The sequence below is a fragment of the Myotis yumanensis genome, unplaced genomic scaffold (genome assembly GCF_028538775.1).
Source record: "Myotis yumanensis isolate MYYU_CA2020_CCGP unplaced genomic scaffold, mMyoYum1.0.hap1 SCAF_4, whole genome shotgun sequence".
Lineage (NCBI taxonomy): Eukaryota > Metazoa > Chordata > Mammalia > Chiroptera > Vespertilionidae > Myotis > Myotis yumanensis.
In genome coordinates, this window is record NW_027223755.1 from 50,182,891 (window position 1) to 50,199,400 (window position 16,510).

The 16,510-nt window shown below is 38.4% G+C and overlaps 1 protein-coding gene across 1 annotated transcript in view; it reads left to right on the top strand.

The window, feature by feature from the left end:
• ADGRV1 (adhesion G protein-coupled receptor V1) overlaps nt 1–16,510 on the top strand; it is a 451,408-nt gene that overhangs the window by 170,665 nt on the left and 264,233 nt on the right. The window contains exons 77-81 of the mRNA XM_070413740.1: nt 997–2,018; nt 4,212–4,329; nt 5,384–5,555; nt 8,602–8,844; nt 12,883–13,290. Of these exons, the coding sequence (XP_070269841.1) occupies nt 997–2,018; nt 4,212–4,329; nt 5,384–5,555; nt 8,602–8,844; nt 12,883–13,290 (1,963 nt within the window). The remainder of the gene's footprint in view (nt 1–996; nt 2,019–4,211; nt 4,330–5,383; nt 5,556–8,601; nt 8,845–12,882; nt 13,291–16,510) is intronic.

Consider the following 16,510-nt stretch of genomic DNA (forward strand, 5'->3'; position numbering starts at 1 on the left):
GTTTCTGTATATAATATGTTCATGTGTGGGAGATACTGGTTGGTAGCATCAAATATGGCTTTAGTTCATACGTATGTCATTTCAAAAGTGTTTGGCTATAGACTGTATTTTAGGGCAACAAATTCAAATGCTTTTTGCTTTAAGAATGATATGGGTTTACTCTTATTCTTCACAGCAGCCATATGACATAGATACCATTTTTAGTCCTATTTTATAGATAAAGAAAGTGAGTCACATGTAGATTATGTAACATACCTAGCGTCACACAGATAATAATGGTTGGGGCCATGATTCGAATCTAGCTCATAACCATTGTGCTATGTGTTATCAGGGCTTTACCATAGAGAGTGGTGGACCCTAGGGTGTCCTTCCTAAAGGCATTCAAATTCAGGAAAAAACCCAAAAACTGTTAGAGAAAATATGCCTGTGGTCTGGATTAGGCTGATGTTACTTCTGACATAATCATTAACTCACAACAAAACTCTACAGGATAAAGCTAAGGATTAATCATGCAGTCATGGAAGTTTTCCTCCAGTCCACATATAAAATCCCAGTAGCATTTGAGTGAAGGAATTGGCCCATTATGATACAAGGATTTTGCATCCAGCAAGGGCAACTATTTCTATTTGGTAGATAAGAAACCTGGCTGACATCCAGAACGTTCTAAGAATTTGTGGTTTCCTGTGCACTGATCATAACAGAGAGCCTGGTGTGTTAGACCTTTCGAAGAGCTGCTCTGGGCTGGAGAAGCAGAGCAGGCACCTCTGAGCTCCGCACTTTGCTCAAACGTGTTAGGGCCCCTTGCCACTGACAGCAACTCCTGTTCTTACATTTCTCATGCTCTGATTTATTCATCAGCAAGTACTAGGGTTTTATGGAATTTGAAAGGGCATGTCATTTTTAAGATGCCCTCCTGCACAGCATCTTAAATATGTGAAAAATGAATCTCTGCTGTGGTGTTTCTATTTTCATCAATTCTTTCTTTTTTTTTTCCAGATCAGGTTTCACTGTTGCCGAAATTGAGCCAATGGGAATCTTTCAGTTTTCCCCTAGTTCAAGGCATATTGTGGTGTCAGAGGATACTCAGATGATCAGATTACATGTACAAAGACTCTTTGGGTTCCACGGCAATCTTATTAAAGTTTCCTATCAGACAACCGCAGGAAGTGCCAAGCCACGGGAAGATTTTGAGCCTGTTCAGAATGGGGAGCTGCTTTTTCAAAAATTCCAAGCCGAGGTTCATTTTGAAATAATCATTATTAATGACCAGCTTCCCGAGATAGAAGAATATTTTTACATTAATCTAACTGCAGTAGAAATTAAAGGATTGCAAAAGTTTACAAAAACCAACTGGCGCCCGCGCCTGAATCTGGATTTCAGTGTGGCAGTGATCACAATACGGGATAATGATGACACAGGTCTCGTTCCCATCGGAACTGACTCCTCCACCGCACACCCCGACGTGACCAAGATAACTGCCACTCCACAGCCAACTGCACTGGTGGCCACTAATCCTGGGGCAACTGCGAGCCCTGAGACACCTGTCACCCGGCCCGAGGTGGCCACTGGAACTGCAAATGTTTTCATTCATGGAGCCTTTAGTCTTGGGCCGCCCATTGTTTACGTGGAGGAGGAGATGAAGAATGGGACATTGAACGCAGCAGAAATTCTTATCCGAAGAACTGGTGGCTCTACTGGCAATGTCAGTGTAACAGTTAAAACTTTTGGTGAAAGATCCGCTCAGAAGGAACCACATGCATTGCCCTTTCCTGATGCCTATGGACTGTCCAACCTAACGTGGGCGATAGAAGAGGAGGACTTTGCAGAGCAAACTCTCATCCTTACATTTGCAGATGGAGAAAGAGAACGGAAAGTATTGGTTCAAATTTTGGACGACGATGAGCCTGAGGGGCAGGAATTCTTCTACGTGTTTCTCACAGACCCACGAGGGGGAGCGCAGATTGTGAAGGGGAAGGATGACATCGGGTTTGCAGCTTTTGCCATGATCATTATCACAGGTATCTCTCTGGAGGGATGGAGAGAAAAAGGTACCACCTTTGTGGTGTAGGATTTTTTTTATAAGATCATGCTATCTTTAATTGAAAGAGTTAATTATTTGAATTATTATAGTAATTCATTAAACATTGTTTTCCCAGACTTGTAGACAGAGAGCAGACTGGTGGTTGCCAAAGGGGGGAAAGGTTAGGGGATTGGGTGAAAGAGGGGAAGGGGTTAAGAAATACAGAAGATAGTTATAAAATATCCATGGGGATCTAAAGTACAGTATAGGAAATATAGTCAATATTTTGATAACCATTTATGGTGCTAGGTGGGTATTGACAATATCAGGGGAAGCACTTTGTAAAGTATATAATTATCCAACCACTATGCTGTATACCTGAAATTGATATAAAACAATATTGAAAGTAAACTGTAATTGACAAATAAAACTGGGTAAAAGAACAATAAAGAAAACCACATAGTCTTCCTATGGCATGGACCCACACCATGAACACATGATGCTGTTCTGAGGTGCTAGGCTAGAACTGAATGGACTGTAAATGTCACTTAGCTCAGAGCTAGTTAAACAATCTATACTTTCACAATCTATGGAAAACCTTAAACATACTTAAATCCATGTTCTTCCTCTGGATTATACTTAATTTAGTCATCCAAGTACAAATTGCCTATCCTGTTTTGAACCCTCATTCTGGATTACCCAACCACTTTCAATAATCCATCCCAAAGTCTAAGATCTCATTATCAAGAAATTCTTTGTATCTGCTGGGAAACAGATTAAAACTATCATCTTTTGTTTTTGTTTTGGACCAATGCAGTATATTACATAGCTTTTTTTTTTTTTTTTTTTTTTTTTTACTATTGAGTGTACCTATTATAATAGCTTAAAATATGATGACTGTTTAAAGAATTCCTCATGTAGCTTATAAAATATTTTGGTGATAATTTGCAATTCTCCTCTGAAATCATACTATATTTCTTTAGGTATGCTAGCTCGTCTTGTCAATACATTACAGTAAGTATTTGCCTACTCTGTTGTTTTATACAGACATTTATAAGTTTTACACAGAGCTGAGAGTTTAAGATGACACTATGAAAAAACAGTGCACTATTTCAGTGCAGTGCAGACCCTACATTTTTTCCAGTTTAAATACAATTTTGTAGTATGAGGGTGCCTGTAACCTCAATGTACAATAATTTAACTTCAGTAGAAATTAAAGGATTGCAACAGTGTACGAAAACTAACTGACGACCATGCCTGAATCTGGATTTCAGTGTAGCAGTGAAATCCAGGAGTATGAGTTACAATACAGGATTGTGAGTTAAAAAACAACAACAAAGAAACTCGTCTGAGTGTTGCTCAGATGACTTTTTTTTACTCAGAGTTACTCATGAGTTCCTTATTAGTTCTGTTTTTCTCTGGGGCAAATAACTGAATGTGTAATATAAATGGTCTGTCGTGAACTCTTTTATAGGAAGGTAAATCAGTTAAATGGAGTTCATTTACTTAATAAATATTTATTGAACACTTACAGTATGCTGGCCACTGTTCTTGGTCCTGGGGATACAGCAGTAAATACAGCATTACCGCCCTGGTAGAACTTGCATTCTGTGAGGATACACTGATTCTAAACAATCTACAACAATAAAAGTGTAATATGCTAATTAGACTGGACAGCTGAAGGTCGTCATTCTGGATGAAGCTGTGGTGGTGGGGGCTGAGGCAGAGGTGGTTAGGGGTGATCAGGCAGGCAGGCGAGCAGTTAGGGACAATCAGGCAGGCAGGCAGAGTGGTTAGGGGCAATCAGGCAGGCAGGCAGGCGAGTGGTTAGGAGCCAGTGGTCCCAGATTGCGAGAGGGATCGGGCCTAAACCGGCAGTAGGACATCCCCCGAGGGGTCCCAGATTTTGAATTTTGTGCACTGGGCCTCTAGTAAACACATAAAACCAAGGGATATGAGATACAAAGTAGAGTCTCATCGGAGAGAGATGAGCATGTATCTCAGGGTGGGGAGAAGGATTTGAAGTTTTCTTTCTTCCGGTCTTCTGTTCTCAAAGTGTTAGCCATCATTTTTATTCCAGCCTATTTTTAGTAAAGATCTTTTATACCATCTCAGCTGGAAAGATTACTGGAGCATGGGAGATCTTTTGAAGTCTTAAGTATACTATATAACCCTGCATTTTTCTTTTCAGGGAGTGATCTTCAAAATGGCATCATAGGATTCAGTGAAGGGTCCCAGAGTGGGCTCGAGCTGGGTGAAGGAGCTGATAGAAACAGACTGCATCTTACTGTCACAAGGCAGCCAAACAGGTGTGTGTGTGTGTGTGTGTGTGTGTGTGTGTGTGTGCGTGTGTACATGGAAGATGTAACAGCCTGTGTGTCTGTATTTGAATTCATAAAGTGGTAAAGGCAGGTTCAAATGTTGTTAGAAAGTAGTGTGGAATTTGGTGTGTCAGTGTTCAGATGCTCTAGTTCACGGGTCCTCAAACTTTTTAAACAGGGGGCCAGTTCACTGTCCCTCAGACCGTTGGAGGGCCGGACTATAGTTTTAAAAAAAACTGTGAACAAATTCCTATGCACACTGCACATATCTTATTTTGAAGTAAAAAAACAAACCGGGAACAAATACAATATTTGTATTTGCATGTGGCCCGTGGGCCGTAGTTTGAAGACCCCTGCTCTAGTTCTTAGTCTGTGATTTAACACACTTGGTTTAGGAGCATGACTTAGGGCTACCTTGACTGTGGTGTACTTCATAAGGTGCAGCTTATGTAAGTTATCACTGCATTGCATTTACTATTGTGTGATCACTCTGCATGCACAACCATTTACTGTTAGGGACACATGGAGCACCAAAAATTTTGCTCGCGACTTAATATTGTATAATACACACATTCTGAATGCTCATCATATACATGCACTAGGTATGCACATGTACAGGTATATGTATTATCTTTACAATTTGGGGCCTAAATAATCTCTGAAAATGTAGGGCATCTCCTACCCTTTATTTTTATAAGAACCATTTTTTTTAGCAGTTGTGTTTTTTCTTTAGAAGAATTATTATTAAAAGACAAATGAGGAACATTTACTTGGAGCCAGAAGTTCTCTATTATTTTCATTTTCATATTTCTGGTAATAGACATAGTAAGCAGAAAAATATTATTATTTTTTTCACATTCCTGATACACAGTGGCTCAATGAATACTTATTCAAGATTGAGTAGAGTGTGGTCAAACAATACTGTGTACAGGATGTGCTTTGGATGAAGAGGTACACTTAGGCACTGTGGATCACATTTTGCATCAGACACAGGATAAGGCACTCTGTTGCTGCGTTTGCAAAGGTTTTGCTTTGCTCCTAGGGCCTTTGAAGATGTCAAGGTCTCCTGGCGAGTCACATTTAACAAGACATCCCCTGTGCTCCAGAAGGACGGAGTGAACCTGAGGGATGAACTTCTGTCTGTGTCCGGGACCACAACCTGTGCAACAGGTCAGACAAAGTGCTCCATCACCATGGAGCTCAAACCCGGGAAGGTAAGAAATGAGGAGGCATAGCATTATCAGTTTCTAATTGTATTGTTTTAGAATTAGTATTTTAAAACCACTTTATTGAAACACACATTGGTCATGTGGAGACTATGTCTCGTCTAGCTGTTATATCGAAATCTCTTTGCTGGGTGACAGACTTAGAATTGATTTCATTAGAGAATTTTTATAAATAAGCTCATTAGTGTATACTTAGAACTAATACTTATTATATGACAATTATATCTCAATTTTTTTTTATAAGCTCATCAGTTTTCTTTGTTTCTGCTTCTTGTCACTTCTAAGGTTTTGCTCAATGTATGAATGGTCCCTTGAATCATTTTCAGCCAATTAGTATCTCTGATTACTCTGAATATTTAGTGTTTTGCTTTTATTATATCTATAGATTTAATCATATCATGTCTATGGATTTCATCATAGGATAAAAGTTCTCTTCCTTCGTCTACAGTTAGAAAGTTCCATTTTGATCTACTTAAGGGGCAGAGAGGCCACGCTTAAGTGTGGCCTCTCAGCCTTTGGATAAATTTCTATTGGTTCATGTTGTACATGGCACTCAGGAGACAGGCATCCCCCCCTCTTTCCAAAGGAATCTGCATTATTCAGGTGGTATTGGTCACTGATGTCCTAACAGAGCCTTAGTCATTTAGTAATCATGTGTGGCTTTTGTTTAAAAAATGACTGTTCTGTGATACTTTAATGCCTAGGGAGCACTCAGTAGTATTTATTGTTTGTCTACTACTTAATTTATTAAACTCAAATATTTAATACAAAAACCAGTCATAATATTATGAATGTTCAAAAGTATATATATACGTTTATATATACACGTATACATATACATACATATATGTATATGTATATGTGTGTGTATATGTATATGTATGTATATATATATGTATGTATATATATATGTATGTATATATATATGTGTGTGTGTGTGTATATATATATATATATATATATATATATATATATATTTAGAGAGGAATGGAGAGGGATAGAGAGACAGAAACATCTGTGAGAGAAAACCATCAGTTGGCTGCCTCCTGTATGCCCCCTACTGGGGATTGAGCCCACAACCTGGGCAGAGCCCTGACCAGGAATCAAACCAGTGACCTCTTGGTTCATGGGTCGACGCTCCCTTGTATATGCCAAACATTTAAAACAGCAGAAAAAGCACACACAAATACAATTACAGTTGACTCCAAACATATGTTGGGGTTATGGGTACCACTTGCCTTTGAAGTTGGAGATTCACTTCTAACTTACGTCAGCCCTCCACATTCGAGGATTCCCAACTGTAGATCAAAAATACAGTTGACTTGAAAAACACTGGTTTGGACTGTGTAGGTCCACTTATACACACCTTTCTTTTTTAAAAGTCTCAAATTCAACTAATTTTAATTATTTACTAAGTGATTTTCTTTTTGCTATTCAAATTGTCATGTCATGTCATTGCAACCCTATTAAACTGGTAATTTTCTTTTCATTTTGCTTTAAAAATCTCTGGGAATTTATTTGCTTTATAGCAATAACATATTCCACAGCCAGCCTGATTTTTCCTGAGCTAAGCCATTCAGCCAATACTGCCCAAGAACTTGATTTTTTTTTTTTTTCCATCAGAAAGAGTTTTAGAGGTCTTAATCTATGGACTAGAAAGCTGTGTGAGAATTAATGGTTGGCTAAGGCTCTGCTGTGGACCACCTTGATAATGATAGAGTTAGGAAATAAGTTTTTAAAATATTGACTTCCCACTGATTTTTTTCTAATTTATGGTATTTCATTAGCTACTAATATATCCTATCACACTGAAAAGGAGGAACTGAAATGTCAATATTCAAAATATTTGATCAGTCCTGGCCTGGTGGCTCAGTTAGTTGAAGCATTGCCCAGTACACCAAAAAGGTTGCATGTTCGATTCCTGGTCAGGGCACATACCTAGGCTGTGGATTCGACCCCCCAGTTGGGGTGTTTAGAGATCAATGTTTCTCTCATATTGATGTTTCTCTCTCCCTCTTTTTTTCTCTTTCTCCCTCCCTTCTTTCCTCCCTATCTAAAAACCAATAATAAACCATACCCTTGGGTGAGGGTTAGAAAAAAATTTTGGTCATATTATTCTACTTGAAAACATTTAAATCCTCTTCTGTGCATTTGTTCAAATAGGTTTATGCCCACAACTCCACATTTACTAACTCTCCCTTAAGGACACCACTTTCTCCAGGGTGCCTCCTTTGGTATCTTGTTAGAATTATTAATCCTTTAAATTACTAAGACTATATTTAACTTTCTTATGGAAATTATAGGTTTTAAACAGGGTCAAAATTTAATTTTATCTTGCCTAAATTTAGACTTATTTGATTCTAAATTTTGGAAAATACATAAAACTACCAAACTGACTATTTATTATCAATATTTATGTCTAACTCTTTAAAAATAAAACCTTCCTGACAAAGTTGAAGCTCTCTTTTTCCTCTATCCAGAGTAATATTCTGCAGCTCCATGCCCTGCCCTGTCCCCAACCCAACCCCTCCACCTGAGCCAACTAGCCATGGCATTTTAATTTTTAAATATTTAAATACATATGTGTTCATTAATGATATGTGGTAAGCTTTATGTAATTTTAGCTTTACATTTATTGTATCATGCTATGCATACCATCATGCAACTTGATTTTTCACTCATTCTGTTTTCACATCCATCCATATGGAAAAATATTGAAATACTTCATTCCTTTTAACTGTTAAATAGCATTTCATTGTATGAATATATTTTATTTATCCTTTTACTTATTGAAGTGCACACAGATTGTCTCCTGACATTGATTTTTATAGTAAGAAGCTTCCCCAGGGAGAAAAATGGTGTTTCATAAATTCCATGGTAATCTAACATAAGATTTTAATTCTGTAATCATATAGACTGTATTTCTAAGTATACATTTATTTCTGTAATTATGTATGAACAGTACCAATTATTAACATCAGAATTATCTAAAAATAGAAAAAAATGGTAATCTCTTTTTTTTTTTCATTATCAGATACCACAAGTTGAAACGTATTTTTTTGTGGAACTGTATGAAGTCACTGCTGGAGCAGCGATAAACAATAGCGCCAGATTTGCACAGATCAGATTCTTCCAGAGTGCTGAGCCTCAGAGCCTCGTGTATTTTTCTGTGGGTTCTCGGCTACCAGTGGCTCATAAAAAGGCCACTTTAATCAGTTTGCAGGTGTCCAGAGATTCTGGGACAGGACTAATGGTGTCTGTTAACTTCGGTACCCAGGTAAGCATGAGGTAGATATTAACAGTTAAGGTTTTCTTCTTTAACTATTGCATGAGTAGTGAAATAGAGAATAAGCAATACATTATTGTCTTATGATTGTATCATAATTCACATTATACTTATTATATTAAACTTCATGTTTTAAAATGATAGTGTTTTGTATTTTTCTTTCGGAAAAGTTGGTTGTGTAATGCAAACTGTCTTGCATAAATCTGTCTTATAAGATCTTTAGAGAGTTAAAATTTCTTCACAGTGTGACTATATAAGACCAGAAACAAAAAGCAAGGGTCTTTGTTATTGTTTATAGTTGAACTAGTTGAAAATCTTCTCTGGAATTTCAAGCACCAACTGATCTGTATATTTCTTTAAATCCATGAGCTCATGTGGTGTTACTGCCACTTTTCGAATCCATCCTATTAGGTGACATCAGGTGAAAGAGAGGGAACAGGTAGGTATCCAGGGACTCAGAAGAACAGTACTATGTAACATGAAGTGACCAGATCCTGGGATTGGGTCAGACAACACCATGCACCTTTCCAGCATTATTTTTTTTATTAACCCTCCTCCAAGGACATTTTTCCATTGGTCTTTAGAGAATGGGAGGGAGGGAGAGGGGGAGAGAGAGAGAGAAACATCGATGTGAGAGAGACACATCTACTGGTTGCCTCCTACACATGCTTTGACTGGGGCTATGGATCAAACCTGTACTCTGATGAGAAGGGAATTGAAGTTGACAAAATAAGAATCTGAGTGCCAATATCTCTGTCATATTTATTTATAGTCTTTCTAGATTCTTCACAAATGATTTCTTGCAAAACACATGCTGCCACTAGCATGTAACCCATCGCATTTTTATAACACTGGAAACATGAAGGGACCCTGTGGGATGGAAATGTTCTGTATCGTGACTGTATCAATGTCAGTATCCTGGTTGTGAGCTAGTACGATTACGCAGAATGTTACCACAGAGGGCTGTTGGGTAAAGGGCCCAGGAGGTCACTCTATTATTCCTTGTAAACTGCATGTAAATCTACAATTATCACAAAATGAAAAGTTCAATTTTTAAACTTAGAAATAAAAGTTTTACTTCTCTGGCATTTTATTTCCCTATTGCTTCATTGCCTCTGTATTTTCTCTCTCTTAATGCTAGGCATATTACTAGAAGGCAAAGACATATAACTCTATTTTCAGTAGCAGGCAAGAATGAGAAAATTATGGACCAAGTTGCTAGTCTGTTACAATGATATCAGTCCTCATTTTACCTCTTTAAATAGTTTTTCATTATGTAGTTAAAACAGTAGCTATAGTGCACATACTCTGTGGGTCAGCAATCCCAGGACATAAATACTATAGTCTCAGCACTCGTTCTCTTATATCTACATATTTCTGATAAAAAAGTAAGGGATATAAATTTTTGAGATAATGAAAATATCACTCATTCCAGTTAGTTAACATTAAATTCAATAGGCTTATAGCTAATCCAAATTTGAAAACCAATTCAAATGCTTTCGTTTATATATGTATGTACTGGCCCAAAGCACACAAGAAAGAGTAAGCCTTTCCTCCTTATGCACACATTGCCTGTTCTAGGCAAAGGCTATTTCTATATTGCTTTCCATTGTTTCTTTTCAGTTGCATAGTGCTTCTTGTTTTTATATGTATTTTATAAACACAAGAACATTTTGATGATCCCATTTCCTTTCGACGTCTGAATTCTGAAATAAATCCTACAGGAAAACAGTGGACAGAATGTATATGTGCAGTTTGTAGTAAAAAAATCACCCCCACCTAGCTTAAGAAATCGAGCTTGATCAGGATCATAGAACTAGATACTGTGGACCCTTCTCCTGCCTTTTTCTTGCAGGATAACCTCTCCCCAACTTGCAGGTAACCTGTATCCTGAATTTCATGTTGAGTTATTCCCTTGCTTTTGAATTATTCCCTTGCTTTTACCACCTACCATATGCTGTTTCGGTTTACCTCTTTTGGAAATTATGCAAATGAGATTCTGCCAACTGTATTGTTTTATGATGCGCTTCTTTTGCTCAACATGTCCATGTGTGTAGTTCTTTCACTGTCACTGTGGCATTGTATTCCAATGGATACTTTAGTTTATCCATTCTTGTGTTGTTTCTTTCAACAAGGTTTTTTTTTTTTCTTTTTACCATTTTGCTGCAGGTGTTCTTAAAAACCTTTTATCTTCATTGATTTTTTTTTTCATTTTTTGGCCCACCTGGTCATTTCCTCTTTGTGAAGATGCTCTTCTCCTTTGGACTTCTGGAACATCCCCCTTACCTACTCTTAGCCCTTACCTCACTGGCAGCTTCTTCCTGTTGCCCAGTTAGTCTTCCTGACCAAGAAGTAATGGGGTGCACCAAGACCAAGCATGTAGGTCTGTTTTCTTCAAATATCATCTGTTAAATGAGAACTCCTGAATTGTTATCACCAGTCTCTTCACCACCCTGATCTAGACTCACATATCTGATTGCTTTACTGACATCATCATTTGAATGTTTAAAAGCTATCTCAGAATTAATATGTATAATAAATAACTTTTGATTTCTCCCTTAACAGTATTTCCCATTTTCCACTGTTCATCGAAGCAAACATCCTCAATTCTCCTCTTCCTTTCCACCCAACACTGTATTAGCCAGGAAGTCCTACTGACTCGACATTCAAAGTAGATTTCCAACCTGTGCACATAGCACTCTTTTTACTTATACAACCCTACTTCAGTTATCTCTTCTCCCTGCCTCATGCATATCCCCTGCTACAGCCAGAACAGTCACAAAAAGATAAAATCTGTCACTCTCCTGGAAACCTCCAGGGTCTTCCTGCCACACTTTGTAAAATGGATGTACATGATCTGGCCCCTGCCCACCTCTCTGGTGCCAACTTCTTGTACTTTTGACCTTGTTCCAATCACATTGGCCCTCTGGCTCTTCCTCAGGGCCTTTGTAATTGCTGTTACCTCTGCCTAGAATGTTTCCCCCCAGATCCTATGTGCCCTGTTCCCCTACACCAGTGGTCGGCAAACTGCGGCTCACGAGCCACATGTGGCTCTTTGGCCCCTTGAGTGTGGCCACGAAGTTTCAATCGCACTGTATGTGCGCGCCCGCACGTGGTATTTTGTGGAAGAGCCACCCTCAAGGGGCTGCAGTTAGCCGACCACTGCCCTACACCACTGTGGTCTCTGCTCAAATGTCACATCAACAGCTTCCCTGAGCAACCTTATCTAAAGTAGTACCCTTACCATCACCCTCATGCCCCTGCTAGTCTTACTTTCCTCATAGAATTTATCTTCATATAAAGTTATGTTGTTAATTCTGTAACTTCTGTAGTATGTCCTCTGCTAGGCTCCGTGAGTGCAGGGGTTCTGTTGTTCATATCTGCACCCACAGTATGCCGCCTGGCAGGTATTGGGAGTTTAGTATTTGCTCATTAGTAAGCAGAGTCACAGTACTTTGGTTCTTCCTTGACTAAGTTCTCATGCTTCGATTTACAAAAAACTTTTAATAACCACAATTCAAGGAAATTCAGGTGTGTATATGCCCAAGGTCCTTATTCCTTCAGGTGTTTTCATATCTCAGTAAAAATAACAAGAGGCCCATTCCTCCTGCTTCCTCCTTTCTTCCCTCTGCTTTCTCTTTTCTCCCCAAACCCCATCTCCTCCACATTTCCAGGCAAAAATGCAAATGCAAGGACTCCCTCTTTTCCTCCATACTTGCATTTGCAGCCTGTGTTATTTAAGCACAGTGTTCACAGTTGGAGAAATTCCATGAGGCAGTCGGGACAATTGTAATTCTCTTTCTTGGTCTACTCCAAGGCATCTGTCTTTCCTGACCTCATCACTGTATGATGTACATTTTCCCCTTTACCTGAGGAGATTAGAAAAAGTATAAAACCCACTGATTTCGTTGTAATGTTGTCACGGCCCATCAGTCTAAGAAAAACAGAATTTGCCGAAAGAGTCAGCGTTTGTGTGGGACAAGATGAGAGGTGCCACAGCTTCACTGAGGCGTGTTGTTTAATTTCCAGGAGTTGAGGAGTGCTGAGACAGTGGGCCGGACGCTCATCTCTCCAGCTCTTTCTGGGAAGGATTTTGTGAGAACTGAAGGCACCTTGGTCTTCGAACCTGGCCAGAGAAACACCGTATTGGATGTCGTCCTCACCCCAGACACAGGGTCTTTAAATCCATTTCCTAAACGCTTCCAGGTTGTACTTTTTGACCCAAAAGGCGGTGCCCGGGTCGATACCGTGTATGGGACTGCCAACATCACGCTGGTCTCCGACGCAGATTCGCAGGCCGTGTGGGGGCTTGCGGACCAGCTGCAGCAGCCCCTGGACGGGGACATCCTCAGCAGAGTGCTCCACAGCATCAGCGTGAAGGTGGCCACAGAGAACACCGACGAGCAGCTCAGTGCCGTGATGCACTTAGTACACAAGGTAAGCCTCGGCAAGTGTCAGCAGCTGGTTCAGGAAGGTTTCGTGGATTTAAAAAATAAAAACAAACACACATGCACATTTATAATGTCCGTGATGATGAAATTATAATAGAGTTAAATTTCTGAGCATGGAAGTGGAGTTTATCATATCTGACAATGTACTTTTGCTTGCATGTGACTTACGCCTGTTTGGAAACCTCAGTCTTAAACTCAGAGAGTGATGACTTAGCTGCTGCCGCAGCGAGGACAGCCAGAGTCAGAAAAGGGGCAGCAGATGTCAGAAGCTACAGGCTCTGTCTGATTCTCCAGAAGGTGGACGAATATCTTTTGAAATTGCGTCTGTTTTTTGAGTCTATAAAAAGAGAACTTGAACTAGGTTCCCAGTTCTTCCTGCTTAAATGCTACAGAACAGAAGCTTTTGCCCTCAGCTTGTTCTTTGCTCCTCCCAGGCACTGAAAACTTTCACAGAACAGAATAACTCAGGAATGACCAGATAACTTCAGGCATTCAAATGGGTATGGACTTAGACCAACCAGGTTTAATTTTAAGCCTATTTATCTGTTTACACTTCTGCAAATGATGGAATTAAATGGAGATCTTAGACCCTAAGAATAAATGAAGCATATTTAAAAAGCATCATTGTTAAAGGAAAAGGCTCTTATCGGGGTTTATTTGAGGCTTTTCTTATAAAAATATTTATCAATATATTGATATACAAGTAAAAAAGATTTTGAGTACAGCATATGAATTCTTAAGTACTATATTTCTTACGTGTGAACTTTAAATCCTTAAAATGTTTACAACGGGGTTTTAGATGGTCATGCCTATTTTACTTTTATATGTCTCTTAAATCCAATGCCTGAAGGGTAGGAAAAAAAATTACAAAGCACACAGGCAGGAAGAGGAGGCCTTGCCAAATAGTGTAAAGCGAAGAAAAGTGACTATTTCATGCAGAGACTTCTCTTCCTGGCACTGGTACCCTGGGCTGGGGAGTCTACTATGGGTCTGGGACCCCTTGCTCCTCAGCGCGGGACCTTTGCTGCCGAAATATCCCTCCTGATTTTTACCCGTCACTTGTGGGTTTGGGACCCGCCTGTTCTCTGCCCCAGTCTCGATGTCGCTTCTTTAAATCCCTGGTTGTAGGACTTCCACTCAGCTAGATTTTAGGAGGTTCTGAATGGTGGTTTGTGATGTAGTTTAGTTGTAATTTTGATATTGTTGTGGGAGGAAGCAAGTACTTCCTACATCACCATTTTGACTGGAAGTATGAGTCATTTTTAATACGTCAGTTTGAAGTGGAGACCCAGAAGTCATACAGGAAATGATCGATAAACTTCACCACATAAAATTTAAGCAAATTTTATTTTTGCATATTTCATAAGCAAGATCTAAAGAAAGTTAATGTTATATGTCAATTAGATCTCAGTAAAACTGGGGAGTAATAAATTAAGAAAAATAAAGACAACTAATGGGTGTTGGGAATATTTATGCAAACATATGTATAACAATAATGTTTATTTCAGCATAGTATATAATAACAAAAAGCAGAAAAAATAAACATCATTTAGAGGGGCCTGTGATATCCATAAAATGCATAAGAATTTTCATGTTTTAGACATATTTATAATAATGAAAATAAGAAAATAAAATAGGAACCGAAAATGTATATGATCACACATAGTAGGTTGTAATTTTAGCAAGTAAAATATAGTTAACTTTGAATTTCACATAAACAATGAATGAAAACATTTTTAGTATTTATATGAAACAATTATTGGTAACTTACCTGAAATCAAATAGAGTCACTTAAACTTTATCTGGCAGCCATTCATGTATTTTAAATGCAGTTAATACAAACTCTAAGATAACCTCAAATTCAGAAGTAGAACATCCATGTACTGGATAGAAGTTCATTCTACAAGGTTGTATATTTTAAGTGAAATTGTTTCATATTTGTAAGTTTTATTTCCCCCCAGATTTTAGCTTCTTTGAAACAGAATTTGCTCTATACTATATATTTCTATAGGAAGAGCTCAATAAATCTTACATATTGTTATTACACTCACCAGAAGTGGCTACTTATTTATGTTCAGAGGACACAACTATGTGCAGAAAAGAGCATGAACTGTAAATGACTCACTGTATTTTGGTTAAAATTCAACTGTGGGTTTGGGCAAATTTTTGCTATGACAATATTCTATCCTTTGATTTTCCTAGATATAATGAAATGAAGATTATTTAAAATGCTGTTGTTTTTTAATAATAATTTCGGTCTTTTAAGACTGCTGGATTTGATGTGCAAAGTTTAATTTCTTAGGGTTTTGGTTTCCAGGTTATGAAAGCTTGGTAAAACATGAGTCAAGAGGCGTTGCCTTTAATTCTGTGTTCTGGAACACTTGAAAGCACAGGAATAATATGTTCTGTGAAAGTTTGAAGGACTCTCCACCCCTTCCAAAGATCTCCTTTTTTGTTTTCTTCCTGACAGTTTAAAAAAATTTTTTCCATGGTTGATTCAGGCTCTGTACTTTTTTGTAAGCCAATTTTAATAACTGGGGGGGTGGAGGGGTTCTTTTTATTGTTTATGTAGAATGGCCCTTTAGAACAAAATATTTCTTATCATATATTTTAATAATATATATCTTATATTTTTAGAATTCTTTTTCGCATTTGATTTATTTTATAATCACACTAACAGTGATTTAGACTTTGTCTATATTTTACTCCCGGTTGTATATTTCGTGCTTGCAGTAATTTTGCGTGACCTAGCTGCAAACTGAGCCAATCTGTGTTGTTATTCTAGGACACGCAGGTTGGGGGGATGTTTCCAGTCAGGGTAGGGGGGCTGTCACAGTGCCTCCTGGAACACTCACCATCTCGGTGCACTCAGAAAGTGAGGCATTCTCTTTCTGCCTCTGTTTCCTTATCTGGAAACAAAACAAAATAACAGTAGCCCCTCCCTCACAAGATTGTTGTGAGAATTAGAGAAGTTAGTATAACCAGCTGAGAATAGCACCTCTATAAACCAAGGGTTATGTAAATGGCCTTCTGGTTTCTGTGTGTTTTCCTAAAACGTTCTTTTGCCCTTGAATGTGCTTGAATGGTTGGGTGGCTCTAGAATTTTGGATCACAGCCTTTAATTCTCAAAACTCCACATGTTGCTCTGGTGGTTTCTGGCATTTCATTTGCAAAAAAAATCTGATGTCAAATTTATTTTTTGTTTC